This window comes from Acinonyx jubatus, chromosome F2, assembly GCF_027475565.1.
Source record: "Acinonyx jubatus isolate Ajub_Pintada_27869175 chromosome F2, VMU_Ajub_asm_v1.0, whole genome shotgun sequence".
In the NCBI taxonomy this organism is placed as follows: Eukaryota; Metazoa; Chordata; class Mammalia; order Carnivora; family Felidae; genus Acinonyx; species Acinonyx jubatus.
Genome location: NC_069394.1, coordinates 43,184,368 through 43,209,657, shown reverse-complemented (window position 1 = coordinate 43,209,657; position 25,290 = coordinate 43,184,368). Strand labels below are relative to the sequence as shown.

The 25,290-nt window shown below is 36.0% G+C and overlaps 1 protein-coding gene across 16 annotated transcripts in view; it reads right to left on the bottom strand.

Moving 5' to 3' along the window:
• The window catches only part of TRIQK (triple QxxK/R motif containing), a 283,919-nt gene that overhangs the window by 142,078 nt on the left and 116,551 nt on the right, over positions 1-25,290 (bottom strand). For 8 of the 16 annotated variants that reach the window (XM_053208576.1, XM_053208577.1, XM_053208578.1 and 5 more), the window contains one exon: positions 6,296-6,458. The exons of 7 other annotated variants lie outside the window; for them this stretch is intronic. Coding sequence is in view for 5 of the 9 variants with exons in the window: in XM_053208572.1 (XP_053064547.1) it covers positions 6,296-6,458 (163 nt within the window). In the remaining 4 variants the exon portion in view is untranslated. Of the gene's footprint in view, positions 1-3,559; positions 6,459-25,290 lie in introns of those variants that run through there. One more of the 16 variants, XM_027064244.2, reaches the window with a different exon arrangement.

The following is a 25,290-nucleotide window of genomic DNA, read 5'->3' as shown; positions in this document are numbered from 1 at the left end:
CATGTACTTGGCGAAGTGCAAGCAGTTGGAGAAGCAAGGAGGTAGGTAGAGACTCTGAGGGGTATTTTTGTTGTTGTTGTCAGGGAAAAGAGATTGATTTCGTCCTGACAGTCCTGGGAAGCCACTGCAGTTATGTGACCTGTCTATATTTCCTATACTGGAATATCTCTAACACGGTAGTTAACCTTGAGCCAGTCTGGAAGTAGAAAGCCTCGTTCAAAGGCCATTTATGTGGTGGTTGTAAAGGTGGAAAGTTAGGGACAGATTTGAGAAAGACTAGTTTGGTGACTGACTAAACATGGAGGGTGGGGCAGGGAGAAATCACAGTCTGAGGCACCTAATAAGCATGTGATGAATGTTCTCTTCTATACTCATCAGTATTTCCCATGCACCAATGCTGTAAGTATCGCTATTAAACTGACTCTTTAGCTTCTCAAATCTAATACATCACAAAGTTTACTGATTTCTTTATTTCAAGATATTTTTTTTTAGATAGGCCCTCTTTGATTTTCCAACTGTTCACCATCTCATGGCAAATTTACTACAATTTTCTTGACTTTCCTGCATAGCTCTTGATTTGATGTGTCAATTTCCTTAACTGTGTTCCTTTTGGTGGAAAAGATACTTTGTTCTAAGTATGTAACTAATTTATCCTAGAGAAGTTCTCAGAAGGAAAAAAATAATATTTTCTTGGTGACTGCTTTTTAAAATCTTGAAGTTAGGAAAAACATGGCCCTTGACTTTGTTATTTAAGTGTATTGAAATGATTTAATGCTCAAGGTTCTATCACAGGATTAAGCACATTGCCAAGAAATCATATGATTTTTATGTTCCTTAATTTTCAAATGTATATTTCCTGATATTTCTAACCTGCCCATGGAAAACCATTATAAAACACTGTAAGGTGAATTGTGAGTGCCAAAACCTATCAAGCATAGTCAGAGATTGTATTTAAGATTTTTCTTGTTAAAAGGAAAAGTATAATACTTGACTAATAAATGAAATACATTTTTTCTTGTAGTTTTTTTTAATGTTTATTTTAGTTTTGAGAGAGACAGACAGAGTGTGAGCCGGGGAGGGGCAGAGACAGACAGACAGAATCTGAAGCAGGCTCCAGGCTCTAAGCTGTCAGCACAGAGCCTGATGCAGGGGTGCAACTCACAAACGATGAGATCATGACCTGAGCCGAAATTGGACACTTAACCGACTGAGCCACCCGGGTGCCCCTCTTGTAGTTTTAATTGTAGTAAAATTTTATTCTTGGAAGCCATGTTCTAAACTTGATCATTAGTACTGAGTGTAATAGAAACTGCAAGTCCATTGCCATCATTCCAAAAGTAAATTCATTGTAAAGAAAGTGACTTTAAATAATTTTTTTTCAATATTTCATTCTAGGTAACACACAATCACAGGCTGGAAAATATTTTGAAGTTATACCAGTGAATGAATTGTGTTAAATTATGGACTTATTTCTTTAGTTTTTTTAAACTTGGGTTTATAAGTCTATGAAATGTATACAATCTTATAAACTAAACACTTCACACAAGGTAAACTTGAATAAAGTATAAATAGGTTGAAAGATTAGAAAGGTTAAAATGCTATTGTAGGTATATATATAGCATCAAAAGTTATGATTAAGAAATATGATACTTCACAATTCATATGTAAAACAGTGTAGCCTAGAAATGCTGTCATATTTTGTTTTCCATACAAAGACTTAAAAAAACACATAGAAGTATTTTCCTATCTTGCACCATTCTATACATAAGCATCCATCAGCTGGCCACTTTCGATGAGGAAAGAAGCTGAGTTGACAATAGTTAATGGAAAACATGAAGGGTAAATCTTAATGGAAAGAGAATTTCATCTGACCAGGAGTCTTTTATCCATTTCATCCCAGTGGTGCTGTTGTTACTCTGACATTGACATTCACATGAGTTATAAAATGAAAAAGAATTTCCGTAGAAACAGCTAGCCAGCTTTGTTAAGTAAAACAAGTCCTTTTACCTTCATAGTCTAATATAGGAGTAAAGAACAGTGAATGAGAAGCAGGAACATACTTTCCCCTCTGGATCCTCTTAAATGTTTGTATTTCATGTAATTAGGAGGCTGTTCTTATCATTTTATAGATACATTCAGTGGTGCTATAGCATTTAATTTGCTTTACATTTGAAAATTTTCGTTTGAAGGTCTGAAATTTTATAAATCACAAATAGAAACAGGTGACTTGACTCAGGCATTCTGGGTTGTGTCTTTCCTACTCAGCAAAATTGTGCCAGTGCTCTCTGGGAAATCCTAAATCTAAGTTTCAAGAACAAGAGGCAGTAAAGCAACAGTTATTGAACACCTAGGCTTGGATGCAATATTTTACTAGGTACTAAGAGAGTGCCTGTAAAAGCAATGACAAAGGTAACCCTTGCTTTCAAGGAAGCTTGCAAGACTTCGTGGAAAGCAATATATCACGGGAAAGCACACATCATTTTGTTCATCAAGAAATTAACTCCAAATACATAGGTAGTGAAATTAGAGGTGCTTTATTATTTGCGTTCTTCTATTAATCTACTTTCTATAAAGATCACTGTCAAACAATCTGCATTCATGGTTAATGTAGACGGACATTAATGTTTATCACATATACATTTCATTATACCCTGAAATACAACATTAGTAAACTGAAAGAGAATTAGCTTGAGCCAAGGCTTGTTCATCCCATTTGGAGATAAAATTTAGGGAACAGAATTATGTTTGCTGAATGTTAGCTTACTATGAGGTAGCTACTGTCCTAGTTCAAAAAATACATCATTTTATTATATCCTCATAATTCCGTGGGACAGGCATTATCCCCATCTTTTTAATGAAAAAGTTAAGATTCAGAGAGACATCAATTAAATTGACGTTCTCACGTATTCTCTGGATTGACTCGACTCTTTAGTTTTTTCCTGTTACATGTGCTAAAAGTTAAGTTCCACTTACATAGGAGGAGGAAAAACACATTTCTAATTTATAATGCCATTAAAACACTTAGGAAAAAGATTGGTCAGAATAATGTCAGTTTTAGAATTAATACTAAAGGTAGCGAATACATCAATGCTATAGTGAAGTACATTTTTTACCCCCCAAAAATAGCAACTGGTAAATTCAGGTGAAGAGAAAATGAAAAAGTGTGCTAAAATCTATAAATACTCCAAAGTTTAGTGAACTTCTATTCATCCTTCAAAGACCAGCTCAAAGGTGACCTCCTCAGGCAGAGTTAATCACTGCTACTGCTGTACATTGACCTGTATTTCAGTACATGGCAATTGCATTAGCATTATTTGTGCACCTGTTTCTCTCTTGGTATGTGGAGCCTCACAGAATTTGTATCTTCCTTTTGTCCCAAGATATGGGGCTTTAATAAAAGTATGTGTGCTCTACAAGTGGACAGATTAGTAAATGCTAATCATCTGGAGCATGAGCGTTGTTCAGTCATCAGAAACACATTCCCGATAATTTTTTTAGCTCCTTTTTCTCTTTTATTGGTAGTGTATTTCTTCCTAATACACCTTGGGATTTTTAAAAAAATTTTAATATACTTCCATTCTTTATTAATGTCATGACATCTCAACAGTTAGTGTCCACTGTATTCAACTTTATAACACAGTTTTGAAATAATTTCACCAAAATTTATGTAATTTTACTTTGATATCATTGTGTCTATGTTTAACACCGATAGACCTTTTTTTTTGGAATTCTAAGATAAAATTGATGGCCAAAATAAAAAAAAAAAACAATGCATTAAAATCTATGTAGTTTTCCCCTCCTCCCTTTCTATAAAATAAAGATGAAAACAAGGTCTGTTATGAATTCTCCATATTATCTACTTTTTTTTTATTATCCAAGTGGTTCAAATATGGGGAAATTGCTTTAAAGAGCAAACATATAGGGGAAAAAAGCGAATGTGTGGAAAAACAAAAGCCTCAGTGTATAGTACTATTCTTCAACAAACCCTGTTTTCTTTATTTCCATATTAAACAAAAGGGCTAGTCATATGTAAGTTAATAAAGTGAGCACAAGGGAGATGTACCTCCAAATTAGAGCCAGACGGTGAATAACATAGCAGGAATGTACTTAAAGCCCGGTACCAGCTCGTGACAAGGTCTGTTCTCTGTCTTAGCCCTTGATTTTTGGAAAGGCTTCAGGAGCTCTGAGAAAAACTTTCAACCTGACAAGCACTGCAGGGCTGGGAAAGGCTCCTGTTTTAATTCAGCCCAGATGTGATCTCTAATGAAAGCATTATGACTCTGCAGCTGCAGTGGATGGTAGAAGCATTTTTAGAAGAATAAATTATTTTAAAAGATTTTCTTTTTCTCTCTTAACAATTATGCTTGACCTGCGCTACAGTAAAATCTTAAGATACACTATAAAACAATTTATAGTTCCATGCCTCGTACAGTTGGAATATTGTACTAAACTTCATGCAAAGGAAAGAGATACGAGAACTCAGGATGTATGTACTATATAAATAGGTTTATCATCCTGAGATAGATTGCCTAATCCAGTAATTCTCCGAACGCTAAGTTTCAGGCACATGTAGCATGAAAATATTAAGCCAAGCAGAAAACTGATTCTCACGATAGAAGCTAAATTATGCACCCGGACATTACTTGCTTATTCATATGTGCATTATATCACAATCCCCGGTAGGTATACATGCACGTGTATAAATATTATGTTTGTTAATTTACATTTTTAAAAGTAAATGTAAAATGAGTATCACTTCAATACAGGCAATGATAAGACAAGATCTTAGATGGAGAAAATGCACTTGAATAATCTGACTTGCTCCTTCCATATTTCAGAAACATAAGATGCCATAGTTCCTAAATGTCAACCTGCCTTCAAGTCTATGTGAGGGGAAATCCTCCACTCAATATGATTTCTGTTTTCAGCAATAAAATAGAAAAATAAATGAACAATGTTTGGGGGGAAATGTGAAATTATGATTATTTTGAAGCATTCTTTGTTTGCCTTGTTTATTGTTTTGGAAATGCTCTAGTTGAGAGGCATCCAGTGGGGACTCAGGGAAGAGCATTTTACATATTTATAGAAACATTTGCTAACCATATAACATTCCAGCTAAAGAAAAACCTCCATTAAGCCCATAAAATAGTTTCTAAGCTGTTATAGGAAGTTATTTTCTAAGAGTAACAAGAAAAAAGAAAAAAGAGGGAAGAACCGAATGATTGAAAGGTATTAAATGATTCTGTTTGAGAGCAGGAAATGCAGGTTATTATTTGCTGACGGATTATTCAGAATGAATTTCATCATTCTTGTTACAAATGTGTTTTCTGACACTTTAATTATGAAGGAACTATTCTGAAACACAATATGAGCAGAAGATGCTATAAGTTTAAGTAAAATGCTATTACATCCTCATTTTACAAAATTCACAATCACACTGAAATTAAACAGCATTTCTCTTTTGTAGAAAGAAATGCTTATTGCAAAAATGGAATGCATGTGGATCCACTGACATTTTAATCATTTTATTTTAGACAGTATTTAGAAATAGTGAAAATGGAATGGGGAAAGCTTTGCAATTTAATGCATATACATAGCACTATGTATATGGCACACTCTTACAGGCCATAAAAATGGAGCCTTTTCTATTGCTATTTAGTGAAAAAAGATACTAAAACGAAGACTGGCGAGTACCGAACTGACGTTGGTACCTGAGTACATCCATACTCAGCTAAGCTCTGTGCATCTAGCTGGTTTTACTTTTTTACCCTCATGCCCCCAATTTACTAATGAACATCTCAGTTTGTAATTTATTTGGGTACATTTACTCTAGAACAGCCAGCCAATCAGCCCAATGACCATAATTTAAACAAATAATCTACAAATCATTTTTACAAGCTATGCCTATTAAATTGTGATGTGTTGATGAATTTAACAGAAAATATGTCATGAGAGGGGTTCTAACAAACACACATTCCGAATAGTACAAAATCAACTGTTATTCTGTAATGTTGATTCTCAGAGCATTCTCAATCTGAGCTAATGTAGGAAATAGCCTCTCTAGAGTTGAAAATCCCATTCTTACTCTCAGCCAGTAGATATAGATTACAATAAAAAATTGATCCATAAAGACTGATTTCTCTTATTTCTATAAGTTTCCACCTAAATTAGAGGATGGCCATTTCAAATGTTCACTTCTATACGGTTATCTAGGCACATGACCCACATCTGGCAGGATCTCTGATGTCATGATTTTAAACCAAAGTAAAAGATTACATGTATGACTTTGGGGTACCTGCATCTGTAGTGTTTGTCTTCGATACATTTCCAAGCAGTTCAGGAAATGGGCAAGTTGCAAGAGTACTGCCACTGTTATCACAAGGTGTCCTTTTACGCAAATAAACATGTCTGCTGCAATGCGTGGTAACTCTCAAGACTGGAGCAGAACACCACAAGGTCTGCATGTCAAAAAAAAAAAAGAAAAAGCCAGCTGAGTGAGTTAATTACACTTCTATGCAAGTTGAGAAAATGTTTGGCCAGGACTTTAATTTGCTCAAGAGTGAAAAGGCCATTTTTTGCTTCCATTCTAGGAAAGGACTCTAGCTTATAGAAGAAGGAAAAGCAAAAACTGAAAAGACTATTCCATTGAGTGAGCTAGGGAACATGAACTTCTGTAATGTTTATTTTAGTTAGGCCTACTTCTCTAAGTACTAAACCCCCCAAATGGTAATGCTTGAAAATTCCATCTCCTTGAGGGAGAGTAATACTGAGGTAATCAACTTCCTGCCACCGCCCCCCCCCCCAGAAGCAATTCCATAATGGTAATAATAATAAATTATATAATAATATATTATTGAATATTGTGAAACACATATAGAAATAATTATCCATTTTACTTAGCCTGCATCTATAGAGACTTTATGTTTAAGCAACGTATATTACCCTGATTTATAACATCAATCAGTAAGTGCTTAACAACAGGTACTGCGTCAATCTCATTTTACAGGTGATCCATTCATGAATTCTCTGTTTTTACCAGTTTTCAAAAGCCGGCTTTTAATATTTAACACATGTATGATCAAATGTATACCCTCATAAAAATAGGTCATATGATCAAGCAACTATTGAGATATCAAATCATATATATATAGATGTATATATACATGTATGTATACTTATGATTTTAAAAAGAAAAAGAAAAGTTTTTATCTTTGGAAATTACAAAAAAAAAATCCCCAGTATTCTTCTTTTGTTGTTTGTTTTTTAACAAAAGAAAGTATAATTTCAAGCTGCTTTGCCTCTTTAATCCCTTTTGTATGACTGGAAATTAGTGACGCATATGGTTCTGAAATTCAAATATAATGCAAAAGACTTTCTACATTTCAATCATTTGAATTCATATTTAATGTATTGAAAAATTAACATAAATGGAATATTTCCAAAAATGTACATATCATACGTGAAAATAGCATGAAAAATTCAATCTTCTTGGCTTTGTCTTACATTACTAAAGCTGGTTCCAGAGAGTTTTGACTATGGCAAGACAACAGTATTTTTATCCACTTCAAAGAAGCATGAAGGCCATCCTGCTTGTTTCTACATCTTTCCTGTGCCATTTTCATAGAAGATGCCCTCATTTAGCAACTACACCTCCACTGTGCAATATGCAGAGAAACATAATTAAATTTAATAGAAGCAGCCCCTGTTTTGAAGACACACTTGATTTAGAGCCACTCACAATTTAAAGCTGCAGGGAGATGTAATTAAATTTTATAGAAGCCACGGCTTTTAAATGAAGACACATGATCTATGTGCATGTGTGAACATACACACACATGCAGTAAAAATGAGACATTTAAAAAGTTATTCTTCTGTAATTATTTATATTATGATTCACAATACAAGACATTATTGCTCAAATGATTTTTATTCATATCATGGGTATGACTATAAGAATTTACCAAGATAACCATTATTGTACCATTACAATAGCACTTTATGACTATATTGAGAAATAGTAATCAATATGCATTTTACTATTAATGTTATCTATTCTTTATCTGGCTCTCTCTATTTATGGCAATGACATCAATGGTGAAAATGCTTTAATCATGTGCTTGTTGTTTTTTGCTGGCTGTACCCCGAAAGACTTACTACAAAGATGTAATGTTATTTTAAATAACCTAAGAATGAAATATACATGTTTGCATGTGGATGTGATACACAGGTCATTTGAGCTGGAAAGAATTACACATGCTCTTATTATACATGCATATATAGTGTTTATTAATGCATCTAAAAATTCTAATATGTAGGGGGAATCAAGATACAAATCTATCATAAACCGCTTCCTACCCCCAAACTTTTGATTTAGTCTTTAGAGTTATCTGTACACTGTTAATATTAATGTATGTGCTTAAATTTGATCAGTTTTAAATTTTACTGAAAGGGCAAAAGATATAAATTAAGACTCCTAAAGTCATTAAATGTCTTATGTGGAGGAAAAAAACTCCTTTGTAGATTAAATCTTTGAAGAAGACCCTGTGAAAACTCTTCAGACTGGCTTTGTTCCTTTAATGTCTGTTTAATGCCTTGGAGAAGATATCTTCTGCTTTGACCCCCTTGAACCTTAGAGACTAGCTCAATAAACCACAGAAAGACCAAAAGTTTCAGAAAGAATGGTCTTTAAAACAAAAAACCTTCCTCAGGGCTATAAGCTCACTTGTGAGAAGAAGCCCAAGGAGGGAGGGGAGATCTGCTGTCTTCACCACCATTAATTATCCACTTAGTAATCCACTTCTGCCATAAATGTACTGCTTTCCTAACTGGAGTCTCCTTTCCCATGCCTCAAGCCATGGATCGTCAACCAAACTCCAGCCCCCACCCACCCCGAAAAATCCCTCCTTTGTTGTTCAAGATTATGAAACTAGGTAAACTGTGTAACCAGTTTTTAAAGTACACAATTAGATCTTTGTTTTTACGCCGAAGCTCCTTCGGGGCCCATATAATGAATTGTGTGAGGGAAGAAGTGTGGGAATTTCTGGATTAAATGCGTAACATACTCTTTTTTATTTACTGTTATTCTGCAGTTAAAAAATGATACAAATTCTTTACATTACAACTGTTTTATGGCATCTTTTTGGCCTTCCGTCTTAAATTTCTGTCCTTGACTGTCTATACTTTATAGAATCATTGTAAGTTATATTCCATAATACTATTTATTGTATTTCAAGCCACAGAGAACATTCAGAAAAGAACTGATTAAAAACAAATCATATAAATTAAACTTCAAATCTTTTTTTTTTTCCTTTGTGGAAACTAGTCCGTGTAATAATCAAACTGTCCAGTCACGTTACTGATGCCCTCATACCAGCATCCCCTCACAGTATGCTAGGTGTTTCATGAATGAAGATATCATAAAAATTTCAACAGCTGTTACCTATGGGTATTGGGATCATGAGTGACATTTTAGTTGTTCTTGCATTTTCTATTTTGAAATTTTCCCCAATAAGTATTTATTATATTATTAACATAAAAATAGCATTTGTTTTATATATTTATTATATAATTATATTTATATTATTGAAGTATAAAGATAAATGCATTTGATTAATACTTAAAAACAAATATAATTATTTTACATAAACTATTTCATAAAAGCCCCCTCATTTTTTTTTTTTTAATGCAAGCTGTCACCTATCACCATGTTTGGTTCATTATGGGTGGTGACTATTTAGATAATTTATTTCCTGCTATTATTTTTTTCCATGTATTAATTAAAAGAAATCACTACCAGCTTAAATACAGGATAATTTTGTGTTATAGTTTTTTTAAAAACATAAATTCCTTTTCTATTTAAATGTAAATTTACATACCTAATTTTGATTTAAAACTCCCATCTAGCCTCTATTAATTCTCTAGTGGTTATTGGGTATCAAAATCTTACAGTTCATATTTGGGATTTTGATATCTGAGTCAAGATTTATTAACTTCCATATGCTAAAATGTCTAATTAAAGTTAAAGTTCTACTTAAAAGGAAGAAAAGAAAGCAGACAATTGATCTTGAATACAGAATTAGAGTTCATGACTGGTTTAATTCTAGTCTTCCTATCTTTGAACCTTAGCCAGAACTGATTTGTTTTTATTTGTGCTGTTATTTTTGTTTGTTTCCCCTTGATGAGCTGTTTAGTATAGTGGTTAAGACAAAGATTTTGTATTCACACTGCCCCGGATTTAAGTCCTAGTTTCTTCTCCTATTCAGTAAATTTTGATTTGAGTGTCTAATTTGTGCTAAGCATTGTCTGACCTTGGAACTCAACTCAGTTTCATTTCCTCATCTGTAAAAGACAGATAAAATATAACTCATGAGGTTATTGTGAAGATTAAGTCAGATAATCTAAAAAAGGGTTTAGCACAGCATGTGCCACACAATAAACATAGAAACTATTATTGAATAGCATCTGTTTATGTGGATATATTTATAAACTGCTGCACATAGATTTATGTATATATTTTGTTATTGTTAAGCATACAACAGGACTGTTGATGAGATTTTACTCAGGCAGCATGTGAAAGTCAATTGAACTAAGTCTCTCTTCTTCAAAGACATTCAAGCTCTTTTCTACATTCTAGAACTAGCCTCTGTGATTATCAAGAGCCACAACATAAGAATATTTATAAATTTACTGAGGGCAGGGAACATATTTTATTCTTCCCTTATTTCCTTCACCAGCACACTGCCTGTTACCAAACTGGTGCTAAATAAGTTTTATTGAAGTAAAAACTAAAGTAGCAGAAAATATTGACATTAATTTGTGTCTCCCTTGTTCTGATGACAGACAAAATGATGTATCAAATGCACTAATTTTCTTGAGAAAGAAATAATCCATAGAGTTACACATATGCTAACTGAGTCTTATAAGTAAAAGATTTTAAATAAGACTTCAAAAAATGAGGTTAACATGTGTAAAGGCGATCAATGTGAAAAGGTAAACAACAAATATAGCTTCCTGAGAAATAACTCTTAAAATTGAAGACTTCCGTAAGCATCTAGGAAGAAAAAAGAAGAAGTTCACAGGTAAGAGAAGAAAAATCATGCAGATTTTCAACTTCTCCAAAATATTTAATGTCAGAAGATAATAAAATAACTTCTTTAGAGTACTTAAGTGCAAAAGGATGTAACTAAATTTTATACCCACCTAAGTTGTCATGGTAGACAATCTCAAATAATTAATGATTCACAAAATGTACCACTAAAAAACTTTTTCTGAAAAAAATCTCTTATGTATGTTATTTACCTAACCAAGAGATGCACTATAATGAGCATGATTTAGCTTTAGAGGAAAAATAAGAACTTTTAAATATACTATAATATCTACATAATTCAATAAATGTGGTTATAAAACATAAGGTGAAGTCTTTAACTAAAACTCTTGCTAGAAAATATTTAATTTATAATAAAATTCACCAATGATAAGATCAAATTACAAATTATATAACAAGAGTTGTACATAAGAAATTATGTTGAGGGCTCCATAAGTGTCATATTTTTCCTCTGTTTCCCATTATTTTTCTTTATTAAATTCTCTACAAGTGAAACGTTTTATCTATATAAACAAAACACATATAATAATAAATGAACAAGTTTATCAACTTATCCCATATATTTTTATATGAAATGTTAGTAACTATTACTGGAAGGATTCGTATAATGTGCTATTTGAATGAACATTATGTAAACCATAGCAAAGAACACATTCCTGACTCATCCCTGAAAGTAGCATTTCTTCCTAGCTATATCCCAGACTCATCTAAGAAAAGAGATACTTTCAAGTTATGATGTTTTTTTTCCTCTCCTGTATTTTCTCATTTGTTCTTCCTTTTTTAGTGGGACTATTTCCTAGGCTCTAGTTCCATCCAGACACAGGACTGACTAGCTTCTGCCATGCACCAGTCTCCCACTTCCACTAAAGGACATCATTCTTTTCCCTTTTATCATATGATGAATAGACAGTTCAGTTCTGCCCGACTGCTTATAATTACCCGGTTTTGGAGTCTTTCAGTGTCATCCCTAAATATCAAGGGGTGGAACCCATCCCTCCTCTATTCTGTCTACCTTCTCTGTCAATTATGATCCTTCTTTAAGCTTGGCAAAGCTTTAGTGCATTTCACATGGCAGTACCTTGCTATGGTCAAATTCATAGCCCTAATCATTATTCCTGTTGACCTTGGTTGTGGCTTACAAGATTTGCATGTAAGTCTTTTATGGTAATTGTTTGGTATAACTTTTTTTTTATCCTTTACATATTCTTACCATCTCCATAATCACTGTAAGCTTTAATAATATTGGCCATTTACTGAAAAACAATGAAAATTTATCATTATTTTTCTTTGGTAAAGAATAGAGAATATTTTATAGAAATTTTTATAAGGATTTATCTTCATGTTGGTTGATTTGTGAATGAAAAAGGCAGGAGGTCAAATATAAAAAAAAGTCAATGAAAAAACAAAGAATGTTATCAAATTCCAGTTTAGAATAGTGTCTGCCGGGCACCTGGGGGCTCAGTCAGTTAAGCTTCACTTCAGCTCAGTTCATGATCTCATGGTTTCTGAGTTTGAGCCCTGCATGGGGGTGTCTGCTGTTAGCACAGAACCTGCTTCAGATCCTCTGTCCCCTCTCTCTCTGCTTCCCCCTACTCTGTCTCTCTCAAAAATAAACAAACATCTAAAATAAAAAGAATATGTCTGCCTGATAGCTTCTGATATATTTTCCCTATAATTCCCTTTAAAATATTATGAAGATACAAGTTTTTTAATATATATATAATTAGCACTATTACCCAAAATTAAGACATGTAGACATTTGGCCAGAATCAAGAAAATATTTCATCAAAAATAAACATGAGGAAGTAGGAATAAGGAAAATCTCTTAATAGCCACTTCATGCTTTATCTCATAAAAAACAGGTGGAAAACAACAGAAGGCCCTCTTAGATTCTCCTATTTTGAGAGTACAGGAAGGAACTGTCATGCCTTCTAACTGTCTGTTTTCCTTGGTTCAATGTTCAAAGAATTAGCAGCCCCAGATCTGGTCGCTGGTCCCTTTTATTCATTATTGCTATTTTCTGTAAATTATGCATTGCATTTTTCCCTTTTTACTTGATTTGTAATATCCCTTCAGACATGATGTCTTCCAGAATAAAACAGGACAGTAATAGGAGTGGATCAGTAGGAACACCTCACAATCACGGAAAAACTGAAGATGGGGTAGAGAGCATGTTTCCATCAGAATGATCAAAGGCTCTGAGATGGAAATGGGCATGGCATTGTTCAGAAAGGCTAATCTGGCTGGAGCATAGGGAAAAACAGAGGAATGGAGGGATGTGAGGTCAACAATAGCAGCTGTGTAATAAGTTTTACTTACTCCGATTACCAAACATTGCCACAAGAGGATATAACCATGGGAATGACAGAAACTGGTTTATGCTTTTGAAAGGTCAATCCTACTATAAGTTGGAAGATAGTAAAAAAAAAAAAAAAAAAAGCACCAAAAGTAGAGGCAAGGAGACAAGACAGAAGGCACAGTCACAACAAATACCTTGATGGAATAATGCTTTGTGTGTGTGTGTGTGATAGGACATCCCTAGCAGGACAGGGAGCTAAGGCTGTCAGAACCAAGAGTGGAACTGGAGAAGCAGGCAGTAAGTGTAGAGTTTAGAGCCTGGTGAAACTGCCTGGCTTTGAGGGGGTAGGGAGCAACCAGGGTCTTGATATGGCAACTCACTAATCCACAGTGTGAGCTGGGTAAGGGAGGCGTGAGACAGGAAAAGCTGAGGTGAGGATCAATGACGCAACACTTCTGTCTACTAGAGCCTCTTAGATGAACTGTTTTCATTTCCTTGATTAGTTGGCTTTTACTGTGTGACAGACCACTCCCAAACCCAACGGATCAGGTTACCGATCATTTATTCTCATTCATGTGTCTGAAGGTTGGCTGGGGCTGACTGGTATAGGCCAGGTTCAGCCGGGCTTAACTTTATACTACAGGTTAAATCTCCCATGGCCAGGAGTTAGTTGAGACATGTCCTTCATACATGACATGTATGTCCTTCTGCCATGACAGAAAAACAGACGGACAAACACAGACATCTAATGCCTTTTTATGATCTAGACAAACCTGGAACATGTCATTTGTGTTCACATTCCCCATTAGCCAGAGAAAATCACATGGTCAAACCCAATGCCTTCATCCATTTGGGCTGCTATAACATAAATACCATAAACTGGATGCTCATAAACAACAAACATTTATTCCTCATAGTTCTGGAGACTAGTTCTGCTGAGAGCCTGCTTCCTCACTGATGGTTGTCTTCTCACTATAACCTCCCATTGCAAAAGGGGAACTGATATTTCTTGGGCTCTTTTATAAGGGTACCATTCCCATTCATGAGGACTCTACCCTCATAACCTACCCACCTCCCAAAGACTCCACTTCCTAATACCATCACCTTGGTGATTAGGATTTCAGCATATGAATTCTGGGGGTGAGGGGGACTCAAACATTCAGACCTTAGCACCTACCATCAGTAGGATGGGGGAGACACTTGCTTCTAGAGAAAGAACTGCAAAGTCATATGGCAAAGGCTGTGGACGTGGCTCCTTCAGTGGGGTGAGTTCCTTGTATGTCACACAAGTCTCCACGCTTAGATCCTGTGATTGGTTTAACGCTCTGCTGTTGCTATGTTGAAATTCTTAATTTTGAATTTTCAATTTGTAGTAAGTCCTGCAAATAATGTAGCTGGTCCTGGGAGTGGGTGCAGGAAAAGTGAAGAATCTGGACCAATAATGAAATCTACCACAGAGAGAGACACACATTTTACAGCATGTTTTTTAAGGCTCAAGCTTGCTTATGATTATAGCTAAAAAGCAGTAAAAATAGAAGAATAATGAGAGTGTGATATTGACTAATGGAAGGAGCAATAGACTATTAGAGGAAGTGAAAGACAAATAAAATAAAACTGTAAGAATATAAGAGTGAAAGTCTCTTGGAAAGAAGTTTAAAAAGCCAGAGATGTGCATTGACAGATGAGAGAGGCAAAACAAGAAAGTAAGAAAATTCTAGGCAAACTAAGTTGGCCATAAGTTAACCATGACATTCACTTTCCAATTAACTGTGAAGCAAAAAAAAATACATTTGTGTGTGTGTGTGTGTGTGTGTGTGTGTGTGTGTGTAGGTATTAAAATATAGCTCTCCTGAATTTTGTCTAAAAAATGTAAGATAATATTTTTACACAAATGATTAAATCTGTTAACAACTCTTTAAAGGCAATTATTATAAGATGGTTATGAAATAAAGTTAGCTTTTAATTGGGATAAAAATTATTTCTTATTGATAATTTTGGCTGGCAAGATTTCAAATACTGTATTAGGTGATGATCATATGTTTTGTGATAGGATTATGGCCCACATCATAAACCATTCTGAAATGTATTACAATATTAAAGTTATCAGCTACTTAAAACATCGTATTTCAATTGCATTCAAATTTCACATCTGTCTATGAACTACCACATCAAGTATAAATACTACTAAATCACACACTCAACCCCTCAATCACCCTCACAGTCGTTATGTTCATTCTAAGGAAGTTTGTTGTGTGCCTACTATGTGTCCAGATACTTTGCTTCATTGTTTCAATGAAGGCTGTTACTGTAAGCAAAGTATCTTTGAAGACACTTCAACAAATTACTATGATTTCTTTTTAGTATCGCAAATAAATTCCACTAAATTAAGGATATCAAGAAAAGTTCCTCAAGTCTTAATTCGGAAGGATGTGTGAGAAAGTTGGGGTCTACTGGTTAGGAGTCCATACAGAGGAGGTGGTCCTTTGCCACAATATGCTGAAGTAACTGGGACTCTCAGTACAAATACTTGCAGGAGAAAATAGGTGGAAAAATAAAGTGTTTGAAGAGGCAAATGTTATTAGAAGAGATTAGGGAAATAAATAAAGGAAGAGATTGCAGGACACATATAAAGGGACAAGCTTTCATAAAAAAGTATGTTGATAGCCATTGAGAAGTATAAAATAGGAGGATTCAGCAAATAGAGAAGGAGGCTGAATTGATAAGGTCAGTGAAATAAATTTACTTTTCAATCAACCTTGGTGCATGTTACTTTGGGCCCATTTTGTGGGGCTTTCTTGATAGCAAAAATGTAAGCCATTCAGCAATTTATTCCTTTGCCAAGCTCACAAAATATTGTTCACTGTTCTAACATACCCCAATGAATATTCAATAAACACAAGATTGGGCTAAGAGGAAGCTATATATACAGAAAACCCCCTATTTATGCTATCACAATTTTGCATTTTCTCATTTCCTGAGCCATGAAGTTGTCTATGTTGCTAATGTACAGATTTCTTGCCATTTGCTATCATTTCTCAGAAACTGTTAAAACATAATCTCATGTTTGCTGTGAAATTAGCCTTGAAAAGAAAGCTGCTGAAGAGTACATAGCACCTTCTTGAGTAGTACACACCTCTCCAATTCCTACCGCCTTCCCATTTGGGTAGAAAAATATTATATTTCCCTAGTCAGTGAACAAATAGGCATTGTGAGACACTGCTCTGGTGGTAGGCACTGTGCTAGCTACTGAGAGGATGCTTGAGAGCAAGCCAACCACACCTCCTCTAGAAAGTTACTGAAGAGTAATGAGCAAAGGAGGATTGCTCTGACATTGGTTGTAGAAGGCTCACTCTAATTGCCATGTGGACAACAGACTGAGAGGCACAGGGGAGGAGGACCAGGAGAGGGGGCAGCCGTGAGGACAGAGAATGCTATCCGGGGCTACTGTGACAGTCCAGAGTTAGGACAGTGGCTTTGACTAGAGCATTATTAGTGAAGATTACAGGAAGTAGTTGATTTGAAATCCCTATTAGAAAGGAGTCAAAGATGGTAATGTGTTTTTTTGTTTGTTTTTTGTTTTTGTTTTTTTTTTGGTTGGTGTGAGGACGAACGATGCCATTTACTGAGATGGGGAACTTTAAGAAGGAGAAATATTGGAGGCTGTTAGTAAATCAAGAAGTTTGATAGGCCTATGAGACATATCAAGTAATGATGCTAGGCAGGTGGGAAAGAGGTTGGAGCTTGACGATAGCTCTAAGTATCAGCACATAGATGGTATTTAAAGCCAGGAGGCAGAATGAGACCACCAAACAAGTAATCTACTCAGGGAAGAGATGTAGTGGCAAGATATCTCACTCCCCTGTGATAACTTGGCCCTCACCTCCACTCTGGAGCTCGGTGATCTTGACTGCTGGTCGCTTCCTGGAACTCACCAAGGAATCCACCTGCTGGCAGCATGCCAATTAGCCTGAGTGTGGGTTGTGCGCCTCCCCTCACTGGCCTTGAAACTTCTTCCTCTAGTCTCTGAGGTCATGGCTCCAGTAACACAGTGTAGTTATGTGTTAAAAGGATTGACAAAACCCAACACCCATTACAAGGAAATTCTGTTACAGAAAAGACAGACTTAAAAATCAGCATCTACTGTCATTGCTTCCAACGTCCATGAACTCAAATGAATCTCCTGGACCCTTCTTCCCTCCCGAGCTCACGTAACAGGTGTTGCTCCCTGCTGGCTTCTCCCAAAGCCCAGTGCTCTCTCCTTCCATTCCAGGCCCCACTACCTGTGCCTTCCTCATCCCCAAGGAGGCCATATTTTTTTTTTAAATCACACAATTTCATTCTACTTTTTCTTAACTTCCCTGATCCATACAGATTTTTGATCTGATGTCAGTATATTCAAAAGTTTTAATAAAGTGTTTAAATAAATGCCCAAAAAAGGGCAGGGTTTTTTTTCCTATAATAAAGTCTGTAATTCCGTAGAATGTGAAAAATGTTTTTTTTTAAAGTGACATCTTCCATCTTTCCTTTTTCTAATTGTATTCATAGTACATATGATTTACATATCACACATCTAAGGAGACTCTTAAACTTACTTCTGTTTGTGTTTAGGTCTGGTACTTGAAAAAGTTCTGTCAGTTATCTAAGTCAAATTTAGGAAGTATGTTCCATTTAAATTTATAATAAGCCAAATATTGTACACAGCACAATTACACACACAATATTTTTTCTACTGATTGATTTTAATTTATAGTTTTTCCTATTATTATAGTCCTCTCCTTTCACTACAAAAGTGAAATAGAAATTATTGAAAAGTAGAAACAGGAAACTACTGGAAACGTAGCAACAAAATTTGGGAAACAACCCAGCTTGGGAGCTGGATAGAGCTGTGTCTTATTTCAGCCTTCCTAATTCCTAGCTGTGTAGCCCTGAGATGCTCATTCAACTGGCTCTCATGTTCTCATATGCAAAACAGTGACCACCACGTTGCAGCATTGTTCTGAAGATAGAGAAAATATTTATAAATATCTGCCACATAATAGGCACTAAATCCCAATTACCTGAGATGTTCGGTCTCTGACTTTTTGTTAGGACTCCAGAAGGTGGTCTAGCCACTGGGCTAGTTGGGCACAGCCACCGACCTTTTATATAAACCCTGACCCTGGAAAATGCAAGAGAACATTCCCCAGGTTGCCCATCTCACTTGTCAGCTATTATACTTGACTCCCATCTGCCATGTCAAAGTCACAGGGCTCCTGCTCTTGGCAGTGAGCCCTGCGCTGTCAGCAACTGCTGACAGGTGAGACCCACTGGCCCAAGATCAGAAAGCTTGCTTGCATTGCAAAAGGACCCACCTCACCTGTCAGCTGTCACAGTCACTCTTTTTACACTGCTCCACTCCGGGAAAGGTGATATCTCGTTCAGGAGAAAAACAGTCTAGAGTAATGAAATACAAACGAAGCGACGGCTGTGTGTTTATGAGACTGTGTGTGGTGTTTCTTAGAACTGGTTTGCTTTCGATGGGCACCATTAGAAATGGCTTCTTCCATGGCACTCTAGAGTCACACCTGAAGGTTGCAAAGCTGACTGCCGGCTGAAAAAATGGAATTTGTTGCTGAAAAGAGCCCAAATTCATCAGTGGATTCCACCTGTCAGGTGACAGGCCAGGCTCAGGGTATGGCTGCCGTGGCTACATGGTGGGTTCCACCTGTCAGCTGGGCTCCTGGCCAGTCTTTCTGAGTTTAGAGACCTGGTTCTAAATATGAAACACTGAGATGCATAGTATCACTGGTCTGCCCTAAGCATCCATCTGAAAGAGAGCAGCTTTAACACATAGTAAATAACGTTAAAGAACCACAACCTGCCCCTTCGTTACCCCATAAGCATAAACACCATCTTAATTCTACTGACACTACAGACTGTAAGAAATATGACAATTGCATCTTTTCTGTTACTCACACACACACACACCACACACACACACACACTTTCTTATTTGGGGTCCAGAAATTGTAGCCTCACAGAAAAGATCTACGGTTATTATTATTATTAATTTTAATTTTAGAAAGAGAGAGTGCACACAAGAGGGAGAGTGGGAGAGGGGCAGAGAGAGAGAGAGAGAGAAAGAGAGAGACAATCTTAAGCAGACTCCACACTGAACACAGAGCCCGATGTGGGGCCCAGCGCCGGGCCCCACTCAGGGCTCAACATAGGGCTCGATCTCAAGATCTTGGGATCATGACCTGAACCAAAATCAAGAGTCCAATGCTTAACCAACTGAGCCAGCCAGGTGCCCTAAAAAGATTTTTTAAATACCCAAGTACTTAAAATTAGAAATAAAATAATGATCACATAATATTGGAGTAACAAAAACAAAAACATGAAATAAAGAAATTATAGCATTAATTTAAAAATATACAATTTTGGGGGTGCCTGGTGACTCAGTTGGTTAAGTGTCCAACTTCAGCTCAGGACATGATCTTGCGTTTGTGAGTTTAATCCCCGCATCGGGTTCTGTGTTGACAACTCAGAACCTGGAGCCTGCCTTGGATTCTGTGCCTCCCTCTCTCTCTGCCTCTCCTCCACTTTCACTCTGTCTCTGTCTCTCAAAAATGAATAAACATTAAAGAACAATTTAAATACACAATTTTTGTTATAACAGTAATTCGTGGCCCTAACATTAAAAAAAATAGAATATTCATAAAGCGTAGCAAAATAGAATGGTATAGAGGGGAGCACTTAAGTGTCCTCTTTTTCCGATTATTTCCACAGATCCTAATGCCATAGCTTTCTAACATTCACACTTTCACTCATTGCTATCTTTCCCTGCTGGGATTTCACCTCAGCTAGAGTTTGCTGCCCTATAAGCTCACCATAATTTCACCACTGTTGAGTTCAGTGCCTGGCACAGGTAGGCATTCAATATATTTGTGGAATGACTGGATATTTACACTCTTTCATTGAAAGTCAGTCCTCCTTTGGCACTGGATTGAGAACCTGAAGGGTAGAATTTTTTTTCAATCAAGAACACTAAGTGCCTGTACTTAGTCTCATTAGTAAACTCCATCTTGTGTTGGCTGCCATCCAGCTCCCATCAAAAAGACAGTTAAGAAAAATCGTATTTGAAAAACAGTGTCTAAGGCAGTGTTTCCTAACTTGAATTATGCTATAGACTGCCAAACTCAAAGTTTTTTAAACAGACAAAACAATTTAGGGAATAAAAAGGGAAGCAACCAAGTTACTAAGGATGAGGTTAAGACGAGAAATGGCCATTAAGTGACAAGTTTTCTTTCTGGAGTTGGGTTTGGGCTTGGGAAATAGATTCATGTCATCTGTTCTTAACCCGAGACAGGCAGAGATTCTAGGTAAGTCATGAGACAGATCACTGGAAATTCATTACTAGTAAGAAATAAGTGGATAATGTGAATGCATTCCTTTTAATGTAAATTAAAAATGACTGAAGGCCAATATTGTCACTCTCACTCACACGTATTTGTAAATTCTTTCTTGTATGGCAGAGAATGGCAAGGCATTTTAGCAATATACCTACATTTGCATTTCTACCACACTGAAAATGTGTCACACTTACTGAAGGCACCCTTCATGTGCATTGTGGAAAAAGCAGCAAAGCATTATTGGTCTATAAAAGTATTTAACATTTTGTTCTCTGAACTATATATCCTTATCAGACTAAGACATCAGAGGAAAACAATATGAATGACATTACTTTCCTTAGGTAAAAATATTTGTACAGGGCATGTAAATCCTTTTTCTTTCATACGGGATAATAAAATTGTTGTTGTCTTCTAATACACGTTAATTTTAGGTTGAGCATTGTTCTATGATTCCATTCCATTCCTTTGTTGGCTCATTAGCTATAACTCTTTGTTTTGTTATTTCAGTGGTTTATAGCATATATCTTTATCGTATCACTCCACCTTCATGTGATACTATAATGCTTCACCTATAGCATAAGAACCTGACAACAGTATGCTTCCATTTCTTTCTTCCTGATCTTTGTATTTCTGTTGTCATATATTTCACTTCTATGTGTATTATAACCCCCATACTACACTTTTTATTTTTGCTTAGTCAATTTTCTTTGAAAGAGATTTAAGTAGTAAGAAAACAATCTTGGGAGCACCTGAGTGGCTGAGTCAGTTGAGTGTCCCGCTTCGGCTCAGGTCATGATCTCATGGCTCCTGGGGTTCGAGCCCCGCGTTGGGCTCTGTGCTGACAGCTCAGAGCCTGGAACCTGCTTCAGATTCTGTGTCTCCCCCTCTCCCCTCCCCTGTTTGCGCTTCTCTCTCTCTCTCAAAAACTAAATAAATGTTAAAAAAAAAAAAAAAAAGAAAAGAATCTTGTACATTAACCCAATGTAGCCACCATTTCCCATGCTCTTTATTCCTTTATGTGGATCCATATTTACTTCTGGTATCATTTTCCTTCTGCCTGAATGGCTTCCTTCAACATTTCTCACAATACAGGTTTGCTAATAACAAATTCTTTCAGCATTTGTATGTCTGAAAGTCTTGATTTTGCCTTCATTTTTGAAAGATATTTTCCCTGGGTTGAGAATTCTAGGTTGACATGTTTTTTCTCTTTTAGTATCTTAAAGAGGGTGCTCCACACTCTTCTCATTTGTGCTGTTTCCAGTGAGAAATTTTCTGTCCTTATCTTTTTTTTCCCTTGACTCCTCTTAACATTTTTCTCTTCACTGGTGGTATTAAGCAATTGGATTATGATAGTTTTCTTCAATTCTGGTACTTAGAGTTTATCGAAATTCTTAGACCCGTGGGTTTGTAATTTTCACCAAATTTGGACATTTGGGGCCATTATTTCTTGAACTTTTTTTTCTGCCCCTCCCTGTAGGTACTTCATAATAAATAATGATATGCTTATTGTTAGACCATTTGAAGTTTCCCAATGCTCTCTGATACTGTATTTATTTATTTTTAGACTTTTTCTCTCCGTGTTTTATTTTGGGTACTTTCTATTGCTGTCTTCAAGTTCACTAACTTTTCCTTATCAACATCTAATCTGCTACTATTCTCATCCAGTAAAATTTTTCATCTCACAAATTATAATTTTAATCTGTAGAATAAGGATTTATGTTCTTTTTATATCTTCCTTGTTTCTACTTAACATGTTCTATCTTACCTCTAGTTTTTTGAAAATAGGAAATACTGTTGCAAGTTTTAATATGTTTGTGAATTCTAACATCTGTGTCAGTTCTGGGTCAATTTTTGATTTATTTTTCTCCTCATTATGAGTTTTATTTTCCTATTTCTTTGAATGCCTGTATTTTGTATTGGATGCTTTGATCGATAATTACATATTGTCATATTCTTGAGCTTTATTCTGGGACAAGTGAAGTTTCTTGGAAACAGTATGAGGATTCAAGGTCTTGTCTGTAAGATTTGTTAGATGCAACCAAAGCAGTTTTTGGTTAATTATTTGGTTAATTATTCCCTAGGGTTGCTACCAGACTTTCAGTACTCTCCTCAATGACTGGGAGACATTGAGTTTTTCTAGTCTGACTGCTGGAAACAAGCACTATTCCCTGGCCTGAAGAGGCTCCCTGTTCTGTTCCCTCTAATACTTTTGAGTGGTTCCTTCCCCAGCTATGGGTCGATCAGCACTCAGCTGAATATTTAGGGTCGAGTCTCTGCAATACTCTGGAGCTCTCTCTCTGTGCGGTTCTCTCCTTTCTGGAAATCTTTTCTGAAAATCTAGCTGCTTCAGTCTCTTGGGAATCTCTGTTTGCCTCCTCAAGTCTGAGAGTATGCAGAGTATTTTCTGCACTGTGGCTTTCCTTTCCCTGTACTGTGGCCTGGAAGCTTTCTCAAGGCAATAAGCTGGGATGATTACAGGGCTCACCTGATTTGTTTCCCATTAGGGAATACTGCCCTTTGTTGCCTGATATCCAATGTCTTACAACCATGGTTTCCTGTAGTTTGTCTGGTTTTCTGCTTGTATGAATCAGCATGGTAAATTTAGTCTCTGTTAACCACCATGGTCAGAAGAAGTCTTTTTATCTCAATACATTTATTATCTAAATATAATGTTAATAATAAGAATAACAATTTAATTAAAAGTTTCTCTTCTCCAATGAAGGAATTAAATTATCTAAATACATTAATTTGAAGTGTCCATTGTTCGATTTGTGCCTCAAGATATTTAGTGTTTCTTTCTGAGAGGAAAATGCATTTTTCTAATTATCTGAAAAATTAAAGTGATGTCTGGTTCTACAGGAAATGACACTAATTCCTTCTGGAAAGCTCTCAGTAACTTAGGAAAGAGCTTGGGAATCTGTTTACAAGTTTGTGTAGCTAAGATGTAAAGATCTCAGAAGTTGTCTAAGTCACTGGGTATCATATATTGAAAATAACTGGTTTCTCCCTAAAATGCTTTTACATAACAGGAATTTCCCCTAGAAACAAGAGTAGACTGGGTCTCAATATATATGGCAAGTTGGACTTAATAAATGATTGTGGAAAGCTTTTTTTTTTTTCCACAATTATTGATTGTATTAATGACTTTTATACCTTTGCTCCTACTTCTGAAAGTCCTTCTGGAAAGCAGTTACTTAATTCTTAAAGACTCCAGTTAGATGAAGCTTTTCTTAAAGCTTCCCCAGACAAATGTCAATCCCACTTTCTGTCGCTCTCATAGCATTTTGTGAGTAGTTATCATTTTAGCTCACACAGGGCTGTATGGTAATTATTCATTATCAAGTCTCTTTCCACCAATAAAACTATGTACTTTTACATGAGAAGGCCCTGTCATTCATATTCTTCTTGGTACCTTTCATTCACTCTTACTACATAGAAGTGATAAATACTTGTGAAACCAAATAACGTACATAAGACACTCATAAATGGGGATAAGAAAATAATGTGATAGGAGCCACGAATTGAGAATAGTGAGAAGTAAAGGTGGATTAGTAGAGTGCGGTTAGATTAAGAAGGATGGGAAAAGTTAGTAAGAGCATCTACACTTATATCAGGAAAAATACCAAGTTACTGAATACTATTGAGTAAGGAAGACAAAAAAAATTATAAAATAATGTTATACATTTTTCCTTCCAAAAAAAAAGTAGAAATTTAATCATCTTAAAAGTCTCTCACACAATGGGCAGAAGACAAGAGAAGTGTCCTTCTCTAAAGAAAACATCCACATGGCCAACAGGCACGTGAAAAGATGCTCAACGTCACTCCTCATCAGGGAAATACAAATCAAAACCACACTGAAGATATCACCTCACACCAGTCAGAGTGGCTAAAATGAACAAATCAGGAGACTATAGATGCTGGAGAGGATGTGAAGAAATGGGAACCCTCTTGCACTGTTGGTGGGAATGCAAACTGGTGCAGCCACTTTGGAAAACAGTGTGGAGGTTCCCCCCAAAATTAAAAATAGATCTACCCTATGACCCAGCAATAGCACTGCTAGGAATTTACCCAAGGGATACAGGAGTGCTGATGCATAGGGGCACTTGTACCCCAATGTTTATAGCAGCACTTTCAACAATAGCCAAATTAAGGAAAGAGCCTAAATGTCCATCAACTGATGAACGGATAAAGAAATTGTGGTTTATATACAATGGGATACTACTTGGCAATGATAAAGAATGAAATATGGCCTTTTGTAGCAATGTAGGTGGAACTGGAGAGTGTTATGCTAAGTGAAATAAGTCAGGAAGAGAAAGACAGATACCATATGTTTTCGCTCTTATGTGGATCCTGAGAAACTCAACAGAAGACCATGGGGGATGGGAAGGGAAAAAAAAAAGTTAGAGAGGGAGGGAGCCAAAGCATAAGAGACTCTTAAAAACTGAGAATAAACTGAGGGTTCATGGGGTGGGAGGGAGGGGAAAGTGGGTGTTGGG